Source organism: Lissotriton helveticus, chromosome 2_1, assembly GCF_964261635.1.
Source record: "Lissotriton helveticus chromosome 2_1, aLisHel1.1, whole genome shotgun sequence".
Lineage (NCBI taxonomy): Eukaryota > Metazoa > Chordata > Amphibia > Caudata > Salamandridae > Lissotriton > Lissotriton helveticus.
Genome location: NC_136059.1, coordinates 923,213,070 through 923,240,307, shown reverse-complemented (window position 1 = coordinate 923,240,307; position 27,238 = coordinate 923,213,070). Strand labels below are relative to the sequence as shown.

General features: G+C 45.9%; 1 protein-coding gene across 1 annotated transcript in view; it reads right to left on the bottom strand.

Moving 5' to 3' along the window:
* CNTNAP4 (contactin associated protein family member 4) overlaps window positions 1-27,238 on the bottom strand; it is a 1,902,933-nt gene that overhangs the window by 622,407 nt on the left and 1,253,288 nt on the right. Inside the window, exon 9 of the mRNA XM_078675664.1 lies at window positions 17,148-17,297. Coding sequence (XP_078531790.1) covers window positions 17,148-17,297 — 150 coding nt within the window. The remainder of the gene's footprint in view (window positions 1-17,147; window positions 17,298-27,238) is intronic.

Here is a 27,238-nt window from a genome sequence, read left to right as displayed (position 1 = left end):
GTAGAAAGGCCTAAACGGCTATTGTAAGGCTATCATGGGGAATGCTGGCTACAGTGGTTACCTGCATATCTTACCATAGGAGCAAGATAGGACATAAAAGTCTGGTATCCCTGAACTCAGAATTTAATAACACATCGTTTAGGAAAAGTGTTTTTTAAATCCTGTGTTTGAGAACAGCACTTTTAGAAAGTGGCTGTTCTCTTGTCTGACCTTTCTGTGTGCCTTGGCCTGTTTGTGAATTGACTGTCTGATTTGTGAGTGGCAGGGGCTGGGTGGCTCCCAGAGGTTGAGTAGGCCATCCCTGGGCTGAATAGCTCCATCTACATCTAGAGTGGTGGGAGGGGGTAGCACCTGGGCCTGAATAGGGCTGTACTTGCCTTCCACAATGCTGGCTCCACCTCCTGCTGGGTGGCTGACGACCCTACCCCTCTCTCTGAAAGGAAAGGAGAAGTCAGGAAAACAAAGTGCTCAAGGAACACCCTGAACTTGTTCAGACCGGGCTCAGAGCCCTCCTGCACAAAGGGAACACATACTCTTTGGGGTATAAGTACAGGACCCCAGACTACAGAAAATTAGATCATCCTGGAATCAAGAAGGAACCTCTGCCAAGGAGAAAGCTGGAAGACTGATGAGTAAGTACTGTCCGGCTGTGTGTTTGTGGGCTGACCTGCAGTTGCTTTGCTGCCAAGGAGAGAGGAAGGAATTTGCTTTGTGCTGTGTCCCCTTGCTTGAAGAGATCTCCAAGGGCCTGAGTTGAGCTGGCTCCCTGTTAAGAAGTCCAAGGAACGCAATAAAAAATTACCAAAAAATATGAGGATTGCTCGTGGTTTTCTGTCCGGGCCAGGATTATTCTTTGCCATTAGTGGGAATCTGTGGACGTGCTGAATTTCAGTCTCCCAGTTCCAATTTGAGAGCTCGGGGAAGGCAGATTAAAAAAGCTTAAGCACAAAACCTTGTATATCCCCACCTTCAGCTTTCTCCTCAATGCCCAAAAGACGGAGATTATTTCTTCATTGTCTATTTTCAGACTCTTTCACTGTCCATCATTCTGACGTCATTAGCGGAAATCTTTTTTCTCAGTATTTTCCAGCCCGGCCTCTGGTAATTTTTTGTTGCGTCAAGCAATATTTGAAAAGGCTCGGCCGGATTCTAAAAAGACAGCAGAAGGACAGACATTTTTTGTACGACCAGACTTCTGTCATACAACTGTTGAGATAAGATGGCGTTTGAGGCAGCTGATCTCTCCTTTTCAGAAACGTAACTGTGAAGTCTATCTGATGAATCCAGCTCGGCTGAAAGTTATATTCCGGGGGCGGGTGAGGGTTTTTACCTCTGAGATCCAAGCGGGGGATTGCTTAAAGGAGGTAGCTGGGGACAAGGAGACCTAGGGTTGTGTATACAACAAGGCCGGCTGATGAGCTTTCTTGGCTTGTGAAACTTCTTCCCATTCTATGTCTTATTTTCATATTTTTGTCTCAAATTTGGTGGTAGGGCAAAGGGTAGGGGGTAGAGGGCAGGTTAGTCACAGGGAAAATGGTGAAAATGGGGATAAAAAGGAGGGGCAAATTGGAAATAAGTACCTGAGTGTCAATATGGATGACAGGAGGACGGGTGGCAGGGCTTGGTTCCCGTTTTTTTCTATTTTTTTTATGAAGGTCAGGGAGCGACAGGGGGGCACACCAACGCAGGAGGCATCACAAGGGTCTGAGCACCTTTTTTGCCTTAGTTATGGGTGTGGGGTGGGATGGGAGGGGATGGAAGTGGATCCTTATGGAGGGGTAGACTAAAAGGAATCATTTGGGGGTGGCTGGAAATGTGAGTTGTTTGCTTTATGGTATTGTCTATTGGGGTATTTATTATAAGTTATGGGATGTGTTAGGATAGCCACTATTAATATCTGCGGATTGAATGACCCTGGGAAACGCAGAAGGATAAAAGAAGATGTTTGAATCCTAAAGGCGGATATTATCTGCCTTCAGGAGACCCACATCGAACCCAGCAGAAATAAGATGTATGGTGTTGAATGGGTATCAGTTGATGCTTTGGTCTAAACAAGAGGTCAAGACAAAGAGAGTGGCAATTTTTGATCATCTGGGCTTGGCAAACTTTTCTCGATCAGCTTCTGATAAATACGGCCGATGGGTTATCATGCAGTGTTCAATAGATAGCAATCTTTTCACATTGTGCTCTGTCTATGGTCCAGTCCAAGATGACCCTGAGCTGTTCAATGGGCTGAGAATGGAACTGGTGGGCTGGCCTGCACCGGTTATACTGTGTGGAGATTTTAATATTGATATTGATTGCGTAAATTCTAACCATCCTGAAATAAAATTTGTAGGTCGGAAGCCGAAAGTATTCAGGTCTCTCATTCAGTTAAAGGTGTTGCACGGGTTGGTAGATGTTTGGGCATTAACTCAGGGCCAAGATCCAGGTTTTACATATTATTCAGCACTGCACCAATCTCATTCAAGATTATATTATTTCTCCATTTTTCAAAGTTTAGCGCAGGCGAGCAATATTGTTAAATTTCCTAGGGTAATGTCCGACCATAACCCTCTAGTATTGGAAGTGAATATTAAACTTCCAAAAGGTGTCTCTGGCTCGACCTTCAATAGGGCATTATTGAATGACAACTTGTATTTAGAACACATGGCTACGTGGATCACTAGATTTTTAAATGAGAATCTCGGCAGTACTAATATTCAGAATGTCTGGGATACCTTGAAGGCTGGTATTAGGGAGGACACCACACAGTATGGGTCGGAGGTACAGAAGAAGGAGAGAAACAAATTAAGAGAGTTGCATGAGACGTTGAGTAAACTGAACTAAGTTTGGTTAAGGCAATAGCAGAAGGAGGGGATATAGAAATGGCACAGACTGGGATCATAATAGCTAGATCTGCTATAACCAAGATTTCGTTTGCGAAGGCTGCTGGAAGATATCTGGACTGGAGGACGAAACTTTATCAAAGCAATGAAAGGGTAGGGTATTTACTAGCAGTGCGAGTGAAGGAAAAAGAAGTACAAACATAGGTCATGGGAATTAATGAACCTGATATTGGTTTAGTGACTGACCCTAGTGCAATCTTGGCTGCTTTTCAGAAATTTTATCAGCAGTTATATTCCGAAGACGTTAGAGATGTATCCCGGGTACAGGGCAAAATCAATAGATATCTTGAAGTGGTCAAGTCGGATTATCTCTCCCCTGAGGAAGGCAGAATGTTGGATGCTCCGATAAACCTACAAGAAATTGTTGATGTCATAGACTCGATACCATCTGGAAAAGCAGTGGAGCCGGACTATTTACCCAGGGAATTTTATAAAAGTTTCTGAACAGAGCTTGCATCAATCATGCTGGAAATGTTCTGGCTGATACAGGGTGAGGAATCTCCCCCTGCATCTTGGAGGTATGCAAAGATCGTTGTATTCTTAAAGAAAGGGAAGTGGGCTACAGATTTGGGGGACTATCGGCTCATTACATTAATAAATAATGATGTTAAGATTTACTCTAAGATTCTAGCAAACAGATTATCTGCTGTACTTAAGAAAATGGTTTCTCCTCAGCAACATGGTTTTGTCCCTGGTCGGGAAACTAAAGACCATACACAAAGGACAATTACATTATTTGACTACACTAAGGTTACAGGAGACCCTATGGCCTTAATTTTATTAGAAGCTGAAAAGGCATACGATAGGGTCTCCTGGCCTTTTTTATGGGCAGTCATGAATCATTATGGGATTGGGGAGGGCTTTTTAAAAGCTGTTCAGAGCATGTATAAGGATCCCATAGCTAAATAGCATTCATGGGAAAACAGTTGGGAGCGATTCTAATAAGATGAGGTACTAGACGAGGGTGCCCCTGTTCTCCCTTGCTGTTTGCAGTATATATTGACCCTTTAATAAGAATGATACAGGAGAATCAGATAATCCAGCCAACCTCTGCTCCAGGGGGAGATGTGAAAATTTTGGGATATGCATATGACCTAGCTATTATTACTCCTACGCCGTACCAGGCATTAGAGGAAATAAATCGTGTAACTTCACAATTCGGCAGGGTTCCCGGCTATCACTTGAATGATAGCAAGACGCGGGGTTGTCCAGCGGGGTTGTCGCATCGCCTCCCCAGGGTCTCAGGAGTGATGCATCGCTTGTTTTTCAACGCTGCAGCTTTTACTTGGAACTTTTGTCACATCTAAAGGTACTGTTGGCTAAAACATGACGCAACTGTGAATTATTTTAACGCAACCTTAAGAACACTTTTGAAACCATATTCTTGAACTGTGTATGTTGGATTTTTGTTGTTTTTGTCTTGTGTAGTTTAGATTAAATACTTTTATTTTTCTAAACTGTTGTGGAGTCCATTTGTGGTGTTTTCATTGTGTTACTGTGAGTGTTGGTACAAATACTTTACAGATTGCTTTTGATAAGCCTGACTGCTTGTGCCAAGCTATCAAGGGGGTGAACAGGGGTTATCTAAAGAGTGTATCCTCCTTACCCTGACTAGAAGCAAGGGTCCCTAGTTGGACAGTGGTACCTACCTCTGCCAACTTGAGACCCCCAGATCTAACATATGGAGCTATTCAGCCCAGTGATGGCCCATTCAGCCTCTGGGAGCCACCCAGCCCCTGCAACTCACAAACCAGACAGTTAATTCACAAACAGGTCAAGGCACACAGAAACGTCAAACAAGGGAACAGTCACTTTCTAAAAGTGCTGTTCTCAAACACAGGATTTAAAAAACACCTTTCCTAAAAGATGTGTTATTAAATTCTGAGTTCAGGGATACTAGACTTTGATGTCCTATCTTGCTCCTATGGGAAGATATGCAGGTAACCACTGTAGCCAGCATCCCCCAAGATAGCCTATGGGCAAGATAGCCTTACAAAAGTGAAAAATGAAAATGGCTGTAATTCACTACCAGAGCATGTCACCTGCATTAGTGCATGCTCTACCTTTCACATACACTGCACCCTGCCCAAGGGGGTACCTTGGGCCTTCCATAGGGGTGACCAATGTGTACAGAAAGGAAAGGGTTAGGCCTGGACAGTGGGGACACTGGCCAGGTTGACATGGCAGTTCACAGACTGCACCCAGGAACTGCGGTGGCAGGCTGGAGACACCATTTTAGGGCTACTCAGGTGGGTGGCACAATCAGTGCTGGAGGCCCACTAGTAACATTTAAATCACCTGCCCTGGCACACTCAGTGCACTTTACTAGGGACTTCCTGGTGATACAAATATGCCAATCATGGATAACCAATTACAATAACAATTTACACAAAGAGCATATGCACTTTAGCACTGATCAGCAGTGATAAAGTGCCCAGAGTCCTATTGCCAACAACCACGGGTCAGAATAAATAAGGGAGGAAGAAGCAAAAAGTTTGGGGATAACCCTGCAAAAAGGGCCATTTCCAACAAGATGGCTAGCTAAAACATGGCTTTTCTCCTCCATTTAGCTCTTCATGATCTCTTCTGCCCTCACCGCTAGCGCTGGGACGCCCCAATGTTGGGGCAGCCATGCGCTTTATAAATTCATCTAACATAACATAACATAACATAACAGTGAATTACAGGGATGTTTTTCACTGACGGGTTCTGAGTGACATCAAGTAGACAGCCAGAGCAAAGCTTGAATTGTCTATGATGTCAATCAGAACCCCGAGTGGAAAAAATCCCATGTTTCACTTTTCACACATCTATCTTTTTATGTTATGTATGGCCTTAAAATAATCTTCCTATGCTTTCAGCAGCTACTCTGGGGCAGAGGATTAATCGGCGAGCCATACAGGACCCATTCTCTCTTCAATGTTAAAAAAAATTATTTCCTGCCTTCGTTACCCCTCCTGCAACTGGGTGTTCTGCTTTTATTCAAAGCTGATATGCATTAGCTGTGCTGACAGGCTGTTAGGGAGACCTGTCATTCTGACCTGAAAGGCCTTACCACATGATAACAGTGGGTAACCAGTTTTGTGGAATTTTAGTTCGTGTACTAAACATTATCTACGCCATCTTGCAGACTCACGTATGAGCATACACGACAGCCATTTTAGGTACCATGGTCTCCCTGTTCACGATCGCCCGTCAGCACACTTCCCTGAACCTTGCAAGCCTTCCCCGCGCACCCTAGCTGCCCCCGCACTCACATGCACAAGTCATGGACCCTCCCCTCCCATGACTCTGTCTCAAGGAATCACACCCCGGGCCTGACCAACACCTCCTTTCCGTCCATGAATACCCCTCCTTTGATGACCCCTTCCTCTGAACCCGACTGCCTGCACGAACCGCTGGTCATCCCTTAGCCCGAGGATACAGTTTATTGCACATTACTGTATTCACTCGCCTCTCCTGAAAGGAGCCACTATTGATCACGACCTCCCCATCCCCTGAGATTCGATCAGGCGCACACATTCCAAAGGAATCGGCAGAACACTCAGCTGCGTGATAACCCCCTCCCAATCATATGAGGGGAAAGGGCTTCTACTGTTGTCATGTGTTGGAATGGGCCGGAACTGGGGGGGTGCCGGTGATGTCGTTCTCATACTTCACAATGTCCCTGTTGTAATAAAGGACGTTCACATGTCTTAAACCAGTGTATAAAAGACCAGGTCTCAAAGAGGTTGGGAGAGCACCTCGAGACGATACCTTGTTGTCCGATCTGATGTGTTCTACTCCATCGGAATAAAACTTGTTTCCTGTCTTCCTGTCTCCAGCGCCTGCCTCTTTATTGAATAACTTCGTATGGTATTAGAGGCGTTTTACGCCGGGCAAAATTAACTTAGGAAACATCTACTGAAATCGCCTGACCATTTTGAATTGATCTTTAACAATTGGCGTCCCAAACGCGGGGCCCATCAGCGACACGTGGATCCAGTGGGAGAGGTCCCGACAACAGAGTGAACAACTGCAACGATCGGGAGAGCTCCTGTCCGATAGACCCTCGTCTGACAGCCGATCATCTGAACTTCACTGATTCCGAGCAGACCTCTCCCGAGTGATCTACGGTCCTGACTGGGAACCACCAGGAGTGCCGCGATAGCAACAAGAGAATAGAGGACAATCGGGCGCTGGAAGCGGAAGACGAGAAACAGTCCATGCGGTCCGGGTAAGGTCGTGACATACGACAAATTGCGAAATTGATTGATTGATTGTTTGAAAATACTAGTATTACTTATTGACTGTTTCTGAGAAATTCTCTATTTGCAAACAAGCACAGAATCGCCATACTCTGTTTAGTCTTTGCAGATAGTGAAGGGTAGGCAACGCAAGCCTTTAACACGTCGTGTCTACTTTTCTCCTCATTGATTGATTGATTGAATCGAGCATTGAATTGTTCGAAGTTGGTTCTCTTAAGGATCTTCTCTGCCTGCAAACGGGGAAGAATAGGAATATTCTCTCTCCCTTTGCAGATAGTGAAGGGTAGGCAACGCAAGCCTTTAACACGTCGTGCCTATTTCATTCCTCATTGATTGATTGTTTGTCCAAACATTGACTGTTTGGAATTGGTTCTTTCTGGAGGTATTCTCTGTTTGCAAATAGCGTAGAATAGAATATTCTGTCCAGTCTTTGCAAATAGTGAAAAGATAGGTAGTGCAGGCTTTTGCCCCCCATTGTAATCCGTCATGCCTATCTTCTCCCCATTGGTTAATAGTTGGGTCAACCCGGACCGCTTATTAGAGATGAACCATCCAGCTCCACTGGAAGGCACCCCTAATAAGGACATGTTTACTAAGCAAGGACTAGTCGCTATAGCTTATAGTAAGTTATGGCATAAATATACAAAAAAGGATCCTGAAAGTCAGTGGCCACTGATAGGTTCTTTTGACGAAAATAAAATAAAAACACTAGAAGCAGCTGTAAAAATAAACAAGGCAACGCCCGCTATGCTTGATAGTATTGGCATGTGGCGCAAAGAAGCAGAACATCGCAGGAAAAAAGAGGAAGCGAAAATAGTGAAAGAGTTACGAAAAGCCGCCCATCTGGCCGCAAAAGAACTAGATGAAGAAATAAGAAGAAGAGAGGAAGTTAAACAAACGCAAGAATCAGGACTGGCAGGCCAATGCCCTGTCTGGACCACCTCTGCGCTCTACCCGGAGATGCCCTCCAAACAGCGGGCAAATGACGAGTTACTGCTCGGTCCTCCAATTATCTACATGCCTCCTCCGTATGCTCCCAGCCAGCCTCTAGCACAACACTCACCAGTTCAAAGTGCAGGTGTGGGTGACCCTAGTGCTAGTGCCCCGGCTCTTACGGCCTTCGCACCAGCCGCATTGGTAACAACAGCAGATGAACATGAGACTAGCAGGCACCTAACAGCCAGACCAAATAGGTTGAGCAAAGATGAGCGGGATGGAATCGACAAGATAGCAAAAACATTGGTAGAACGGAAGGAGAGCGAAGAATATATGATGAATATGCACAATTCGCATGCCGGTAGTCACAGACGGCATTTCATTTTACGGTTCAGCTACCACACCCTGAATGCATATGAGGATAGGTACCAGAATAAGGGTCCTGCAAAACTGACGACTCTATATAGAAGGGTCGATGTTGGAGATGGGACTGAGAGCGATGTGACGGACCTCTTCATGCAAACGCTTGAGGTCTTCCGCCACCTCGCGGAACAGAAACCAGAGGTCAAGATCACAGTCCCTGAGACGATTGAGCTCTCATTAGAAGCAGCCAACACTATGATGCCTATCAGAGAAGCCGCCCCCTATTGGGTTCCCCCAAGAGGTCAGGGAACAAACGATGATATCAACCACGCAGATGCAAAAGGGAGGGTTGTGTACAACTGGGTTTACCAACCATGGGATCGGCAAGATATTTTAACTTTTATACAAACCCTGCCCGATTTACGAAAGAACCCTACAGCATTTTATACAGAACTAGGCACAGCCTTAGGCTCAACCATAATGACTCTATCGGACATTGATTTGTTTTTCGGGTTGTGTCTGCCGGCTGATGTGTGGAAGCAAATCCGGAAAGCCGACCACACGGACCTGTTCGGACACACCTGGAAACAACTCGATGACCTAGATAGGCAGCGAGAGCCCGGAAAGAAACCTGTAAAAGACATACTGGAACTCCCCGACAAAATAGTACAGAAGCTAAAGACGTTGATCCCAGAAAAGAAGGTAGACTGGTCGGTAGTCACGGCTTGTCGCCAGAAACCCCAGGAAGATGTATCAGAATATTTCTCCCGATTTGAAACAGTGTTCTCCGACTACAGTGGTCAAGACATGACCACCGCAACCGGACAACACCTATTCGTGCAAAACTACGTAAAAGGGCTATCGCAAGAGGTCTCCCAAAAGTTACAGACGAGTGAGAGTAGTTGGGGAGCCTCCAAACCTGCAGCTATCCTTCAGATGGCTCAGTATTATGAACACCAGAAGAACGAGAACGAGAGGGCGAATGAGAAAAAGAAAAAGGACTTAAAGGAACGAGTGATGATTGCTCAATTGCATGAAGTGACTACAGGAAGGGAATGATATAGGGGAAACTACCAGTCGAATGCCCCTAGGAATTCGGCCCCTAGAGACCGCAACTCCACACCTGGCGCTCCACGAACCGACCTCGATGAGAACCAGTGTGCATTTTGCAAAGAATTTGGGCATTGGAAGTCTCAATGCCTGGCCCTTCGGGAAATAATTAAAAATAAAGAGACAAGGGACATGACAAATGGCTCCAAAACTGGAGGGCAGGGACAAGGGCAGACCCGCGACACCACCAATGACCGATCTGGCAGACCAAACACATTTGACCGCCCCCGACAGAATCAGTGCCAACAGTCCGACTGCAACAATGCTCACGACTCTGCATAGGACTGCCAGGGGCAAGGGAGGGATCCAGTCGAGCTCTGTGTTGACCAGCAAGGTCCTTACGTCACTGCTAAGGTCCTGGGTACAAAGTCTCCATTTTTGGTAGACACTGGAGCGACACGTAGTGTATTATCAAAACGACTGATTCCAAGGGCACCCTTGTCTGGCTCACACATTACCTCGATAGGTTTCGATGGAACGCCCTCCACTAATCCCCTGTCTGTACCTATCTCCTTTGACCTAGGAAACAATCCCACTGACACAACCTTTCTGCTCTCCTCCAACTCCCCTGACGCCATTATGGGTATTGATTTACTGAAACATTTCCGAGCTACTATTAGGTGTTCCCCGGATGGAGTCCGAGTCATCCTGTACGACAACCCGAGCATGTCCAGACCCTACCCCGCACGACATATGTACACCATAGCAGATGCTGACCTATCCTTGCTCGATACCCTACCCCTGTACCTATGGGCCAGAAACGACTCGGATGTAGGACGAATGATGATCGATCCTGTACACATAACTGTTCGACCAGATGCAATACTCCCGAAACTTCCACAGTACCGGATATCGCCCGAAGGCGAGAAGGCATTGGTAGCGATTATTCAGTCCTTGGTAGATGCAGGAGTGGTAGAGGAAGTGGTCAGTAATGTCTGCAATAGCCCTATCCTACCCATTGTTAAGAAGCAAGGTGAGGGAGATGAGAAAGCGTACCGCTTCATCATCGACCTAAGAGAAGTCAACAAAGTGGTGGTGCCACAGTATCCCGTAGTCTCAGACATCGCCACCATCCTGACTCTCATCCCGTCCACTGCCACCACCTTCACCGTTATTGATCTTAAAAATGCATTTTTCTCTATCCCCATACATCCAGACAGCCGTTATCTCTTCGGCTTCACTTTAAAAAAACGTTCGTACCGATTTTGTAGAGCCCCCCAGGGCTACACTGAAAGCCCCAGCATTTACAGCCAGGCCCTCAAAAGACAGCTGGACGCCGTCCAGCTACCAGATGGAGTGGTATTGATCCAATATGTTGACGATATCCTTTTGGCGGCCGACACCACTCCACTTGCAATCACAGCCACTATCCAACTCTTGCACTTTCTTGCGGAGAATGGCCACAAAGTCTCCAAAAAGAAACTGCAGTTCTGTCAGCCCCAAGTAACATACCTAGGCCACCTCCTGTCCAAAGAAGGGAGGAAACGTACGCCCGACCGAATCCAAACCATCCTAGACACCCCCATTCCAAAAACGCAGAAGCAGGTCCGTTCATTAGTGGGCCTTACTTCTTTCTGCCGACAATGGTTACCAAATTTCAGTCTCATTATAAAACCCCTACTTTCCCTGTTGGCCAAAGACGTTCCGTTCCCACTCCCGTGGACTCCCGAATGCCAAGCATCCTTTAAGGAGTTGCGGGATGCCCTTTGCTCGGCACCCGTTCTAGGAACACCAGATTACTCCAAGCCCTTCTCCCTCTTCACTCACGAAAGGGAGGGATGCGCATTGTCTGTTCTAACTCAGCCCATCGGCGCCAGACAACGCCCTTCTGCCTACTTCTCTGCCACTCTTGATCCAGTCGCCAGAGCTCTACCTGCCTGCCTTCGAGCAGTAGCCGCTGCTGCTGTCTCTATCCGCCAGAGTGAGGGAATTGTGCTTTCGAACTCTCTCACGGTATTAGTGCCCCATGCAGTTGACACCCTTTTGAACCAGACCAAGACTCAACACCTGACTAGTGCACGACTGACAGGGTACGAATTGACTCTACTTGCACCCCACATCACCCTGAAGAGATGCACGACATTGAATCCTGCTACACTGTTACCCTTGCCCGAAAATGACCCCGATGTGCCCCCTATACACAACTGTGTGACCCTCACGGACGAACAGACTAGGAGTAGAATTGACCTCCGAGACATTGCTTTTACAGATCCTGATGGAGAACTATGGTTAGATGGCTCTTGTATCAAACTCCCAGACGGCACCACTTCTGCTGCCTATGCGGTGACGACAGCTCGAACAGTAGTTGAAACAGCTCGCATCACACAACGATCCGCACAGGCAGCAGAACTAATTGCCCTCACACGAGCATGTATCATAGCAGCAGGAACCACGGCAAACATTTACACGGACAGCCAGTACGCCTTCGGGGTGGTTCATCATTTTGGGCTCCTGTGGAGGGAAAGGGGATTCCTGACGTCCCACGGTACGCCCATCCTTCACGGAGATTTAGTCTCCGCCCTGATTGAAGCAGTTCTTCTCCCCAAACGATTAGCAGTGATCAAATGCCAGGCACACAAGAAGGTGACAGATTTAGTTGGACAGGGAAACGCACTAGCCGACATCACTGCCCGAACCTCCGCTGAGAATAGAGCAACGACACGCATGTATGTGACCAGGTCACAAGCAGAAAAATGGACCGACGCTAGGGAAACAATCAGGGACATTCAATCGGCCAGCACACCACACGAACTGACTGAGTGGGCACGGGTGGGTCTAAGGGACGATGAGGACTGCTGGCGGACAAAAGACACGAACAAATGGTTGCTACCTGATGCATACTTGATCCCCATACTGACAATGGCACACTCCCCTGCACACATAGGCTCTGCACCTATGATTGAACTCATTTCTAAAGTCTGGCACAACAACAAGATCCCCGACTCAGCCAAACGCCTAGTCCAGCAGTGCCTTATCTGCCTACAACACAACCCCGGGAAAGGAACTGTGGTACCCCGGGGAGGGTTTGGGATCCCCGACCACCCCTTTGAGGTCCTCCAGATGGATTACATCCAATTAGAGAGGTGCCAAGGCTTGAAGTACGTATTGGTCATTGTATGTGCCTTCAGCAAATGGGTGGAAGCCTATCCGACCCGTGATAACACTGCCATGACTACTGCCAAAGTACTACTGAAAGAGTTTTTCCCTTGCTACGGCCTTTGTCGAATCTTATGGAGCGACAATGGCCCCCACTTCGTAGCTGAAGTTATCCAACTAATCCTGAAGGGGTTGGGGGTAAAACAAAGATTCCACGCAGTCTTCCACCCCCAATCTGCTGGCCTGGTTGAACGACACAACGCTACACTGAAACTGAAACTGTCAAAAATAGTGGCCACCACAGGACTTAAGTGGCCAGATGCCCTTCCACTGGCATTACTATCGATGCGCTCCACTCCGACAAAGCACCACTTGACCCCCTACGAAGTTGTGTTTGGCCGGCCTATGAACCTCTGGACTGCCCCCAAACCGACCTCCATTCACGACGTCCCCGACGTCCTGCTGTCAGATTATTTATGCAAATTAACTAAAACGTTGTCTGTCATTCATCAACAGGTGCAGCAGGCCATCCCCGATGCTTCCAGGGGTCCCGGTCACGATATCCAACCGGGGGACTACATCCTAATCCGGAACTTTCAACGAGCGAAGAGTCTGGAACCCCGGTGGACGGGCCCCTGGCAAGTACTAATCACCACTCGGACGGCTCTTCGAGTGGAGGGGAAAAAGAACTGGCTACATGCGCACCACTGCAAGAAGGTTTCCTCGACCTTGGCCACGACAGACAACGTCAGCACCCAAGAAGAGCTCCTGAACAAAGACCGACCATCACTGAACTGCTATCCTGATACCGAGGCACTTGAACTTGCAAAACACTCTGATCCCACTGTGCCATCTCGAGAAGGGTATTTCCTGCGTCGAAAGGAGGGAGCTTCGGCTAAGTAGGCCACTGACTAAGTTAAAAATCTCAGAAAGGTGACCCAAAGCAACCAAGGGTTACCCGGAGAGAAGCTAAACAAAGTCTGTGGTTCTGCCCACTACCGAGCACCTTGAAGATGAAGATGATGGAAGCGCCAGATAAGAAGATGATGGAAGCGCCAGATAAGAAGACGTCGGAAGCAACAGGAAATACCCACTACAGGAGTCCAAAGACTGACAATTTGCACAAATCAAAGACAATCGCTTTCTTCATTGTCTTCCTCTTTTGCCTCCTCCTCATGACTTCCTTCTGGATCTTGGAGAAAAGCATACCCGCTCACCAAATGTTGCCAACCACTGTCCAGCCAACCACGAAAGAGCACCACCTGATCACCCTTTCACCTCAGCTCCGAGAAAGGCGTAGGGAGTTCTGGAACAATTCCTTCGTACAACTGTTCCACCAGCACAACCTTGCTGCAAATGCCACGAACTGCTGGATCTGTGGGTTGCTCCCACATGCTACCGGACACTCCATCCCCTTCATCCCTTCTCCTTTCTCAGTTCACGGCTCCTGCCTCGCCTGGTTGATACTCATGCAGGAAAGCCACAAGGACAACGCCACTTCTGGTCAAACGGTGTCACACTTCTACTATGGGTTCTGGCTGAACAAAACAGGAAAGCCCTTTTGTCCTGCAATTTCAGGTTCAACCTTCCTCACGAACATCCCTGCCAAAGAAAGGGTCGAAATGCAAGTGCTACACAATCCAGCCAGACCCACCTTCTCCCACCTGCGGAAACAAACGGCTGCCACCCTGACCGTGGCCCTGTCTGTCGTCAATGTCACAGGACTCGTATGCCTCGAAGGACAAGGAACGCAGCTGGTGGGTCACAGTTCTTGTCGCATCACCAAAACATTGGTCTCAGCTGACCCCCCCTCCTTTGTTGCTTCCCCGAATATATACTTTGTTTGTGGCACCAAAGCTTACACTTGGCTCCCAAGAGGCTGGAGGGGTACGTGCTACATCGCCTTCATTCTTCCTCCCACGTATGTGGCTCCAGCCAACCACCACCGGCAAAAGCGCGCCGGAGATGTTGAACAAGCCGACTCCACCGGGGCACAGTTCCTGGATGCAGCAAAGGGACTTGTTCCTCTGTGGGGACCAATGGCAAATAGCCGCGCTATCCGACACCTGACTCAGGCATTAGAAACAACCATTAACATCACCGCTGGCATCCTCGCCTGGTGGCTCTTCAAAACCGTCTTGTTCTGGATGTGGTTCTGGCCGACCGCGGAGGAGCATGCCGCATCATCGGCTCCAGCTGTTGCACCTACGTGCCAGATAACTCACCTTCGGTCTACAAAGCAATCGAACACCTCCACAGACTGTCCTCAGAGGTTCACCAGGAGCAGGAAGGATGGTCGCTTGGAGGCTGGTTCTGGGACACTTTGAAGAACTGGGGATGGAGATTGTTCACGTTTTTATTGATACCAATCATGATACTGTGTGGGTGTTGCTTAGGTATTCAATGTTTACCATCTTTATGTGCACTCATTTCCAACTGTATGTGCCCAAAGACTTTGAACTTTAAACCTGAGCACATGAGTCCCCTATACGAGATAGAGGTGCGTGGTCTCATGGGGATCGATCCGAACTGACAAGCTGGCGAGACATGTTAAAGGGAGGACTCTGGAATTTTAGTTCGTGTACTAAACATTATCTACGCCATCTTGCAGACTCACGTATGAGCATACACGACAGCCATTTTAGGTACCATGGTCTCCCTGTTCACGATCGCCCGTCAGCACACTTCCCTGAACCTTGCAAGCCTTCCCCGCGCACCCTGGCTGCCCCCGCACTCACATGCACAAGTCATGGACCCTCCCCTCCTATGACTCTGTCTCAAGGAATCACACCCCGCGCCTGACCAACACCTCCTTTCCGTCCATGAATACCCCTCCTTTGATGACCCCTTCCTCTGAACCCGACTGCCTGCACGAACCGCTGGTCATCCCTTAGCCCGAGGATACAGTTTATTGCCCATTACTGTATTCACTCGCCTCTCCTGAAAGGAGCCACTATTGATCACGACCTCCCCATCCCCTGAGATTCGATCAGGCGCACACATTCCAAAGGAATCGGCAGAACACTCAGCTGCGTGATAACCCCCTCCCAATCATATGAGGGGAAAGGGCTTCTACTGTTGTCATGTGTTGGAATGGGCCGGAACTGGGGGGGTGCCGGTGATGTCGTTCTCATACTTCACAATGTCCCTGTTGTAATAAAGGACGTTCACATGTCTTAAACCAGTGTATAAAAGACCAGGTCTCAAAGAGGTTGGGAGAGCACCTCGAGACGATACCTTGTTGTCCGATCTGATGTGTTCTACTCCGTCGGAATAAAACTTGTTTCCTGTCTTCCTGTCTCCAGCGCCTGCCTCTTTATTGAATAACTTCGTATGGTATTAGAGGCGTTTTACGCCGGGCAAAATTAACTTAGGAAACATCTACTGAAATCGCCTGACCATTTTGAATTGATCTTTAACAGTTTGGTTATCAACGGTTTATATGTTATAGCAGTGAGCTATGACATTCAGAAACTGAAATAAATGATAGAGGCTCTCAATAAAAGATTTATGTTTTTGTACAGTTTGATGTACTTTGTCAGGCCTTGCGGTGAATTTGCTATGGAATTGCAATTAGCTGAAATTACTTTGTGAATATAAATCTATACAGAATCTGACTGTTTAAATTAGTCTAAAAGAATGTACTGTCAGAGACTAATTTGGACCACCCAAAGGGTCTTTAGTTGTTTAAACATATATGTGATTGACACCTCAAAGGCTCTGGCATGCTGGTCTCCACCCTGACCCTTGTTGCTCCTTATGCTCGTCTCCTGAGACAGATTTATTTCACGTGGTGAGGCATCGTCCAATGATCACACGGTATTGGAGTCAAATAGGTAGGATCCTCTCTAAACTCTTCGATAGTCCTGTTACACTGACCCCAAAAATGGCTCTTCTGTGGCTGCAAGGGGTGCGAATAGCGACCAAATGCTTGTTGGTTTTGGCAACATTGGTAGATAAAAGGGACATTGCTAGGCATTTGAAGCTGCCCCAGGCATCCGGCCTGGTACTGTGGAGATCAGGCATGGACTGGTGCGCTAAACAGAACCGATCTATGTCGCCCGAGGCTGTCCTCAGAAATGTTATAAGATTTGGGGAAGATGGTGGAACTATAAAGGTTTTTTCTTCTACACCGGAGACTGCATCATCAGGTGTCTCGGCTCCTTTGTAACTGCTGGAGACTGGGGCGAGTAGGGTGGCGGGGACTGATTGGAAAGCAACTCTTTTCTTTTTGTTGTTATGACTGCTCAATTTCGAATTAATAAAATATGTTTATAAAAACGAAATATCTATGATTCTAGCCCTATGAACCTTAAATAATACCGTGTGCGTATTGCCAAGTTTTCACTTTATTTTTCATATTTTACTAAACATTTGTTTATTCACATCAGTAAAGAGTATGTACACAACGGACTATACACTGATTAGCGAGCTCCATAATCACAGTCCAAGTTCCCAATAAAATCAGATACATGTACACCGCATACATTGCTGCATAATTTCTCACCTCCAAAGTAGTAACTATCTCCTGTATACATTTGCGTCGGCAGGTAGATTTGTCCAGTTGAGTCTCCGTCGTTGTTTACTGTTACAAGCATTCGGGTTCGCTTGGCTGCCAGGGTGACCGAGTGCCACTGCCCATTATTTAGTCCAAATCCTGAAGGAAAAAAATACATACGTCTAAGTTCCATGCTACTGTGTGTATTTGTGATTTTAAATACTCGTTTTATCTTTTCACTTTAACAGACACTGCAATGGCCACAGCTAAACACGAGAGTTGTCGCTTTTTCATCAATTAAATGCAGAATGTACATAATTTTATTGAGACAATGCTGTCTTTTACCCGAAAAATAGCAGGATATTGCATAAATAAGATAGATAGAGTTAGCCATGCTTATGAAAGGTGTGTTGGTTAGTGAAAGCATAACAAGGTAAATAAAGTTAGCTTTTAAGAACACTGCCATTATTTATTTAGGTTGCTTATCATGCAAGCGAAGAAGATGTTATTATTTAGGGAAGAGAATTCTAATAGCATTCTGTATTTACGTGAAAAGGGTATTTATTCGTAGCATGCAACTTTGACAAAAGCTGGACAAGTTGATCAGTTAAATTCCATGTGCTGTTGTGAGCTTCAATTCGAAGCAATTAATTGGTAGCCTATAATGCAGGCTTTTCTACTTTGATCACACTTAAGTTTTGCTTTGCTACACTTTGACCCTCTTTGTAGCTGGAGTAGCAAGTAGCTGGAAAATGTTCAGATTTTCTCCAATGTAAGAGGCATATTTACAAGCCCCTTGCGCCACTGGTGAGTCTCTTTTTGTGCACTTTTCGAAAAAAACAGTAAATCATATTTATTAGGCCAAGCAGAGCCACTTTGCGTGGCTTCAAATGGCCTCATAGATCTTTAGTAAGGCAAGGCAGTGCAAATAGCTGTGTTGCCTTACTCCGCTAGGGAGGCGTTCCATGAGCATTACGGTGGATGTTCCTATACAACACCCATGGATTTTGATGCATCTCAAGATTTACAAGCGATGTCCAAAAACGTTACACCTCGCAGGGGAGTTGCAACGAGGAGAAATAACTTTGTTTCTCCTCTCTTTTTCCTCTTTCCATGTGTGCGTCATGCTGAAGCACACATAGAAAGAGGGAAAAACCTCCCAGGATTGTTTTTGTTAAGAAAGTGCACTGTCCTACACAAAAACAATCCTGTGTGCAATGCACTACACAAACAAATTATGGACAGAATGCTGAATAAATCATACATTCACCCCCAGTCAAGAGATCTGGGTTAAATCCATTGTTCTTTTGCTCACAATGCCACCTGAGTTTAGATCTAGCCATATGCAAATCAGTCTTGACCCTGTGCCTCATGGGACAGTCCAGACCGAACTGCCAAGCCAGGTCCTCCCTGGATCGAAAACAAGCATCCTTGGACCGGTTTCTGGGTATTACCCTTCATCAGCCAGGTTAGCTTGAATCCAGTGGCACAGTGAGCAAGGTACCCACGTCTGGGCATACTCATCCCATTTAGGGTGAAAAGTGCTACGCGAACAAGTGATGGATGGAATGCTGAATGAATCAGGCAGAGAGACAATGGAGGAAGCAATATACAGAGGATGAAAAAGCTATTTGGAAGGAGAAAATAGCCATCTACAAAAAAGCAATTGATACTGCCAAAGCGGAATATTTTGCTGACACAATTTTTAAATCAGTTAACAGCCCTAAAAGTACCTTTAGAATAGTAAAAGACATGGTGAGCCCTGAATATACAAAAAACAAGATCTTGCCAACACAAGAATTGTGTGATGGCCTGGCATCTTTCTTTCAGGAGAAGATAAGTAAGATTGTTGAAGGGCTGAAGGTAGAGGATTCTGTTGGTGCTACGGCACGGGATGTTGGACAAAGATTAAATATGGCCGGGGCTAGAGACAGTGGGACTACACCACAGAAGCATGAAGTTAGCCTGGACCACTTTGAGCTGCCCTCAGAGGAAGAATTCATCAGGGTGGCTTCAGGAGTGAGCTTGGGTTTCGCCTTTGGACCCCACCCCCACACAAAATATGAAGGGAACTGCGTTTCAAACTCCTCCCAGTTCTTCACCAGCTATGTGAGCAATCCCTGGGTAGTGGGGTGGTTCCATCATGTTGGAAGCAGGCAAAAATAACACCCCTTCTAAAGAAACCAACCCTGGACCCCAAATGCCCCAAAAGCTATAGGCCCATTTCTCCTCTCCCATACCCAGCGAAGATCGTGAAACGCCTGGTGAGCAGGTTGCTTTCCCAGTTTCTGGAGGCCAATAACCTGCTGGAAGATGAGCAATTTGGGTTCTGCCCGGGTCATGGGATGGAAACTGCCTTGATTACCGCTCTGGACGATCTTCGAATGCGCGCAGACAGGGGACAATCAGATTGTTTAATCTTGCTGGACCTGTCTGCCGCTTTCGATACAGTCAATCATGTAATTCTCCTAGCAAGGCTTGAAGAAATGGGGGTGACAGGCGTGGAGTTAAGATGGGTTCAGTCATATTTGGCTGATAGGCTGCAGGCAGTGGCCCTCCCCCTTTTCAATCGGACTTTGCTGACATAGAGCATGGGGTACCCCAGGGGTCCTCAATCATTCCTATTTTATTCAATGCCTATATGAGGCCGCTGATAGGCATCATCAAGTCATTTAACATTAGGTTGGAGAATTATGCTGATGACACCCAGCTCATCTTGTCCTTGGAAGGGGACCATGCTGGCTCTCTGGAAAATGTCCTCGCATGCAAGCGGGAAATGGTCAATTGGTTGAGAGTTAACTCCCTGCAATTTAATAACGATAAAACTGAGATATTTTACTGTGGAGTAGGCAGAGTGTCACTGGTTCTTCCAACTAATTTTTGGCCTATCCCGAAGGATGTTACCCTGGTACCCATGAGGACAGTGCGAAATCTGGGGGTCAGCTTTAATGATAAGCTGAACCCAGAATCCCATGTCAACAAGCTGGTGGGGAGCTGCTATACTCTTATTAGAGGATTACGGAAGGTGTTGCCAGTGCTACCAATTCATGCTAGAGCTTTGTTGGTCAGGAGTGTCATTATGACCCGCTTGGACTACTGCAATGCTTTGCTACTGGAGTCCCTGAGATATTTGCTCATGAGGCTCCAGAGAATTCAGGCGGCAGTATCTAAACTTGCATTTATGAGGCCACATCGGTCATCTTCTTCTCTGGCCTTGGCAGAATTGCACTGGATCCCGGTGAATCAAAGGGTGCAGTTCAAGTCACTCTGTTTTGTATTTAAAGCTGTACAGGGATCTGGGCCCACACCGATACAGAATAGGTTTGGATGGTATGCCCATATATGCAGCCTTCGCTCCTCCTCAGCCAATCTTGTAATCATTCCTAAGGTAAGGAGAGTAACAATGGGGGGGAGAGCATTTGGTGTGGCAGCTGATCGTCACTGGCACAGTCTCCCCATTGAATTGAGATGATACAGGCTCTGATATTGTTCCGGAAGAAAATTAAGACCTTGCTTTTTCCCAGAGTATAACCTTTCTGATTATGTTCTATAGTATTCCCCATTGGTAATAGACATGTATCGCAGCACTAGGATGCCCGTAGGGTTACAGCGCACTTTATAAATGTGCTTACATTACATTACATTACAATCATACATTCACCGCTAGGGAAGAGATCTGGGTTAAATCCATTGTTCTTTTGCTCACCATGCCACCCAAGTTTAGACCCAGCCATTTGCAAATCAGTCTTGACCCTGTGATTCATGGGAACAGTCCAGATCGAACTGCCAAGCCAGGTCCTCCTTGGACTGGAAACAAGCATCCTGGGACCGGTTTCTGGGAATTACCCTTCATCAGCCAGGCTAGCTTGAATCCAGTGCACAGTGAGCAAGGGACTCATGTCTGGGCATGGGTTTTGAGGACTTGTAAACCTGGGAATGCATAAAAATCTTACATCTCCCAAATTGAGGCATAACGAGTAGAAATTACTTTATTTCTCCTCGTTTTTCCTCTTTCTTTGTGTGCTGCATTGTGCAGCACATATAGAAAGAGAAAATTGCCTTTATGGATTGCTTTTATGTAAGAAGGGTCATTTACCTCTTTCTATGTATGCTGCACAATGCAGCACACCTGGAAAGAGGAAATAAAGAGGAGAAGTTCTCCCCATTTTCAGCTGGGGGGATACATCTTAGACCTTTCAGCCTTTGGGTGGTCTTCTCCCAAACATTTTGCCTGCTTGCCTCCAATTTTGTTGATCTTGTTTTGTTGGTTTTAGGACTCTGGCACATTACCTTTGCCAATGAGGGCTAATGTGCATTTCCTCTCTCCCTAAAAATGGATTGACTGACTTATCCACACTTTGCATATTTAATTTACCTATAAGTCCCTAGCAAAGTGTACTGCAACACTGATTGTGCCATCCACTGAAGTAGCCCTTTAAAACATATCTCAGACCTGCCACTGCAGAGCCTGTGTGGGCAGTTTACGCTGCCATGTCGACTTGACATTTAAACCTCTTGTCAAGCCTTAAACTCCCCTTTTATTACATATAAGTCATCCCTAAGGCAGACCCTATACAGCCCATAGGGCCCGGGTGATGTAATCAAAATGTAGGACATGTATTTTAAAGTTTTACGTGTCCTGATAGTGAAAAAATTTTAAATTAATTTTCACTACTGTGAGGTCTACCCTTGCTATACGTTAACATTGGAGATTCCTTGTACAGCCAATAAGTGTAAGTCTCAATTGGAAGGAGGAAGAGGCATAATGTTTAGCACCTATGGAATTGTAATGATTAATCCTCTTTAATGTTAATGTTGTCATTTTAATTTTTAAAAAATGCCACTTTTAGACAGATGGAATTTTTCTGCTCGTATCCCTATGTGCCTGTAGCCTGTCTCCAATACACATCTGGGTTGGGTTACAGCTAGGCATTGTGCATTCCTTCTAGACAGCCACACACAAAGGGAGCTTAGGTGTGACTTATGGGCCATCCTCATCCTAATGGGCCAGCCTGCCTGAGATGGAAGAGAGTAGTTGGACTTAAAAGTCCCTCTTTGAACTCTCACCACTGGGTATCAGAGCTGGACTTCTGACCCTACCAGCTCAGTACACTTCTGACCAGTGTATAGTCTGCCAGGTAGAAGTACTGCTGTGCTGATGAAGGACTGCCACTCTGTTGGATTTCTGCTCTTGAAGACCTGCTTTCTTGCTGTAGTGACCTGCTGCCTGCTGCCCTCCTTGACTGGGTGTGAAGGACTGGGCGAATATCACTTGAACCCAGAACCAGACTGAGAGCAAGGGCTTGCTTGTTTGTCTACTAATTGAAGTCTCAGGGACATAAAACACTTCCAACACACCTGCCACAGCACCTGAACTCTGTGAGTCCTGCCCTGCCACGTGGTGCCAATCCAGTCCTGGGCCCTTCAAAGTTGGTATGAAGTGTTGCTCCAGCAAAAATCCATACATCAATGCTGTTGTGCCACTCAGAACTGGCACATCTCTATCGACTCATTGCAGCTGCTGAGAGGATTTAGTGCATTGCATCGCCAATAGCGTGGTGATTAACAATTACTCATCACCTCCTCCGGTCCTCGCAACAACACAAATAAGATACTTTTTAGTGGGCCAACGATGGTCCCTGTATCTGACCCATGCTCCATCGTGGTCGGCCTGAACATTTGGATTTGACACAGCGTAGCACGACCAGATAGCTCAGCTGGCACTTTATGCTTTTAAGCACTACATTTCAGTTTACTCTTAATAACTACAAAACTACAGCTCTACCTATTGGATTTTTGTTGTTTTGTTCATTATGTCCAGCTCTATTATCCTAACAATGTACTTTACATATTGCCTCTTAGGTTAAGTCTGACTGCTTTGTGCCAAGCTACCAGGGAAGGACCACAATTTAATGTAGGGTGTGTTTGTGACTTACTTTGACTAGGGTTGTGGTTCCTGCTTGGACAGGGTGCATACCTCTGCCAACCAGAGACCCAATTTCTAAAGGGGTGAAGGTGAGTACATCTGGGCTTTGGGTGATTAAGAAGTGGTCTTCACGGGGAACGTCTGATTTAGAGAGAAACTTAGTAAACCATTGTTGACCATGAGTTTTACTATCTTTTCTAACATGTTCCTTTTCACTATATTTTCTTTGGACCTGGAAATCAATAAATCAGTTTAAATGCAAATAATAATGTTAAGAAAAGACACAGAGGTTCAGATTAGGTTCTGACCTGTTTAATAATACTAGACCACAGCAGCAGCAAATATTTATTCTGACATCTGGGCAACATCAGCAAAGAATAAATATCCTTTGCACATGCTTGCAACCATAAAATATATAAAGTGCACACTACATAACAGAAGGTCTCATGATGCCGGTCTTGCTTATGAATTTGGAAAAGTCGTGTTTTTCATTTTGATTTGAAGCTGGTAAAGAAGGATGTTAGATCTAAGCGGCTATGGCGGGGAATTTCAATGTGGAGCCTGCTATAGAAACGGCCCGGTTTACTCCGGATATCATTTTAAACAAAAGGGTAAATCGCAGGTTTTTATTAAGACTTGCCATGCTTGAAAATAAATATAATGAGTAATAAGGTGGGACAGGTATGTCAGGTAAAGATCATAAAGATATTTAACTGTCCAACATGCCAATTTGAATCAAATTCCACTCATTGACTAGTAGCAAGTAAAGTGATCTCCTGACCTCTGTGACATGGTCTTTTTTTAAAGCCTAGTATGAACCGAATAGGCATGTCATGTTTCCTTTGTAGATGTGAAATGTGTTGTATTGCTAGGCTGGTATACTGATTGATTCAATAGTTAAGACTAGCATTTACAGATGCTCCTGCCATAAAAGCTTTGTGATTTTTGTAGATAAATGGAGCTTATTCCATTCATACATATTTAATGGTTGAAAGAGCTTCTCACAACTCTCCTATTTGATGTTTTAATGCCATACCCTTGTCATCTTTATAACAACAATGTTTTCAATCATAGATATTGATGTGGGTGTTAACAAAATCAGGCAGAGGTAGCCATCTAAGGCATGTACGACCTTTGATGCCAAACAGGATGACCTCTGTCCTGGCTCAGTTTCGTTGCATTTGTTTGGTATGCTTGTAACCATTCCCCTCTTGAGAACTGGGTGAAACTCCAAATTAGTAAAAGAGTTGCTGTATGTCTATGGGACATCTGCATAGAACTTGAACCAGAGTTAATTTAAATAGTTCAAAAGAGGGAGTAGGTCCAAGAATTTTTTTTAAAGTCAGATCTACTGCTGCATCAGATGATTTTAATGATAAGAGAAGGCCTTCTTGATCATCCCTACAACACAGGACTACATAAAATGTATTGAACATTTCACAAATGTTCCCTTCCAAACTCCTCTCATTTTATATCATGGTTTGGAGGCTTGCATTGACTCAAGGGGCTGTATGTGTCTGAAGTCTTGATTTATGCTTGGTATAAAGAGATTTTAGTATTTTCATGGAAGACTTAAATAGTTCAAATGTTTTCTCACAGTTGCCTTTTTGTTTTGGTAATTTGTTTTCTAGAGCAGTGAAATGTTAGCTCTGTAGTACAATGCTGTAGCACCTGAAATGAGGTTGGACAAGGGGGAGGAGTAGAAACCCAGAGATGCATGTAAAATTCTAGTTGAAAAAATGAAAGGCACAATATTTTGGATAGAAAATCAGGCAAGGTTTTTTTTATGGAATCTAAAGTATGTCCTTTGTTGTGTAATGGATTTTTTGCTACTACGGAGGGAGGATTAATGCACCATTTTAGTTTATTACAATGGGCTATGTCTCATTCTTTCATCATTGTAGTGCCTTGAGAATTGAAGCTGGCATTTACCAAAATCCCTCATTTCTATTTTTGCTCCTTAGGACCCATCGTTTTGTCACCTCTTCTGTTGCTATCCCTTCCTTTAATCCTTTTTTTTTATAAATCTTTTTATTAACAGTGATCATTTAATTTAACGTGCCTGTCCATTGGTCACATTTCCTTATACAAATAAGGAGTATAAAATACACAGGATAGTCACAGCCAATCATTAACAACACGCCCATTGCAAGACCCATTACCCCAGACCACCCCCCATTCCCCTGTACCTTCTCCAGGGCCCCCATATCTTCTTCCACTTTTTCGGGCACCCGTACATATATATATGGTTTCCTCTGCCCTCTGGCACCAGTCCAGGTCCCACTCCCACTGATCCCACTGATCCCACTGCGGAGGGGCCGACGCCCACAGGCCCTGGCAATGTTCCGCTTTTCAACTCCCGCCGCCATTGCCAGCCAGAGTTCTTCATGCCTGGTCCAGTCCGTGGGCCCTTTCCATGACCGAGCAGGTCAACGTCATCTCCGCTTCCTGCTTCAACACCCTTCGAGTGCTCCGCAGGATCTTCAAATGGATCCCCTCCGACACGAGAAAAATCGTTACCCAGGCCCTTGTCACCAGCAGGCTGGACTACGGGAATGCCCTCTACGCAGGAACAACAACCAAGCTCCTGAGACGGCTGCAACGCATCCAGAACGCCTCGGCACGACTGATCCTCGACGTTTCCCGATGCAGCCACATCACACCCCACCTGAGAGGCCTGCATTGGCTCCCCATCAACAACAGGATCACCTTCAAACTCCTCATCCACACACACAAAGCCCTACACAACGCCGGACCAGCATACCTCAATGACTGACTCAGCTTCTACACCCCCACCCGCAGCCTCCGCTCTGCCAACGTCACCCTCGCCACAGTTCCACGCTTCCGGAAAACCACCGCCAGCGGCAGATCCTTCTCCTACCTCGACGCCAAGACCTGGAACACTCTCCCTACCAGCCTACGACAGACCCAGGACCTGCTGGCCTTCAGAAGACTTCTCAAGACCTGGCTTTTTGATCAGTAGCAGCCCCCCCCCCCAGCGCCTTGAGACCCTCATGGTTATGTAGCGCGCTTTACAAATGTAATGATTGATTGATTGATTGATTAAGAGCAACCATCTCGGCTCCCTCGGAACCAGTGAACCCACCACTTCAGCCATTATATCAGTGACCTTGGTCCAGTAGGGAACAGTCTCCGGGCAGTCCCACAGTATGTGGTAGAATGATCCATCCCCCCACATCCCCGCGCACACAAGGCCGACTGACACCCACCCCATGAGTGCAACAGGGCGCAAGGGTAGTACACCCAATGGAGTATTTTGAGCTGTACCAGCCGGAACCTAACACGGATTGCGATCTCCCGGGGACTTTGCAGGGCGTCCTGCCAATCGTCTTCTTCCAATGGGCCCAGGTCACTCTCCCAGGTCGCCCATAGGGACATTAAGGGATCAGGCATGTTATTGATCAACTTCCTATAAATCGTGGATTTGGGCGTTTCAAGAATGGGATCCGATCAACTTCCTATAAATCGTGAATGTGGGCTTTTCAAGAATGGGGTCCAGGAGCAAATGATCCTCCATAGGGAAATACTCAGGAATGGATGCACCCCCTCGAACATGGGAATGTATGGCATGGACAAGGCGCAGATAGTGGTAGCGCTGTGAATCCCAGAGCCTTCCTTTCATTTTTGACGTGTGTGTGAGCTTGATCTTCCTCAGGAGAAATTACTAGTTCCCATATAAAATAAGTTATTATCTAGTTAGTTAGTTAGTTATTTAGTTATGTAGATTTTCTGATCATACTTGTCTACTGTGAGGGTACTGTAGAAAATATAAGAAGAACCCCTTCACCTCAAAGGAATAGGGTACTATATCATTGCATCACAAAAAAAGGTTTCTTTGGACTATTGTAAGGAATAGGAAAGATATAGGCTGTATATGCTAAATTACATCAAGGTCTCACTCATTCAACTTCACATCATAAATACACGGGAAGTATAACCATATATCCCAGACTGACAATCTGAACTTTTTTCATAAAAAAGTATACATCTATTGATTAAAAAGCTCATAAAACACATTATTAAATGTGTGAGAATAGTCAATAACACTGTTGTTCCACTAACATCCGCAATGGTTTCAGACATCATAAACACTTTCTTTACAGGCATATGAAAACACATAACAGGTTAAAAAGAGAGAGTACATATAACAGAC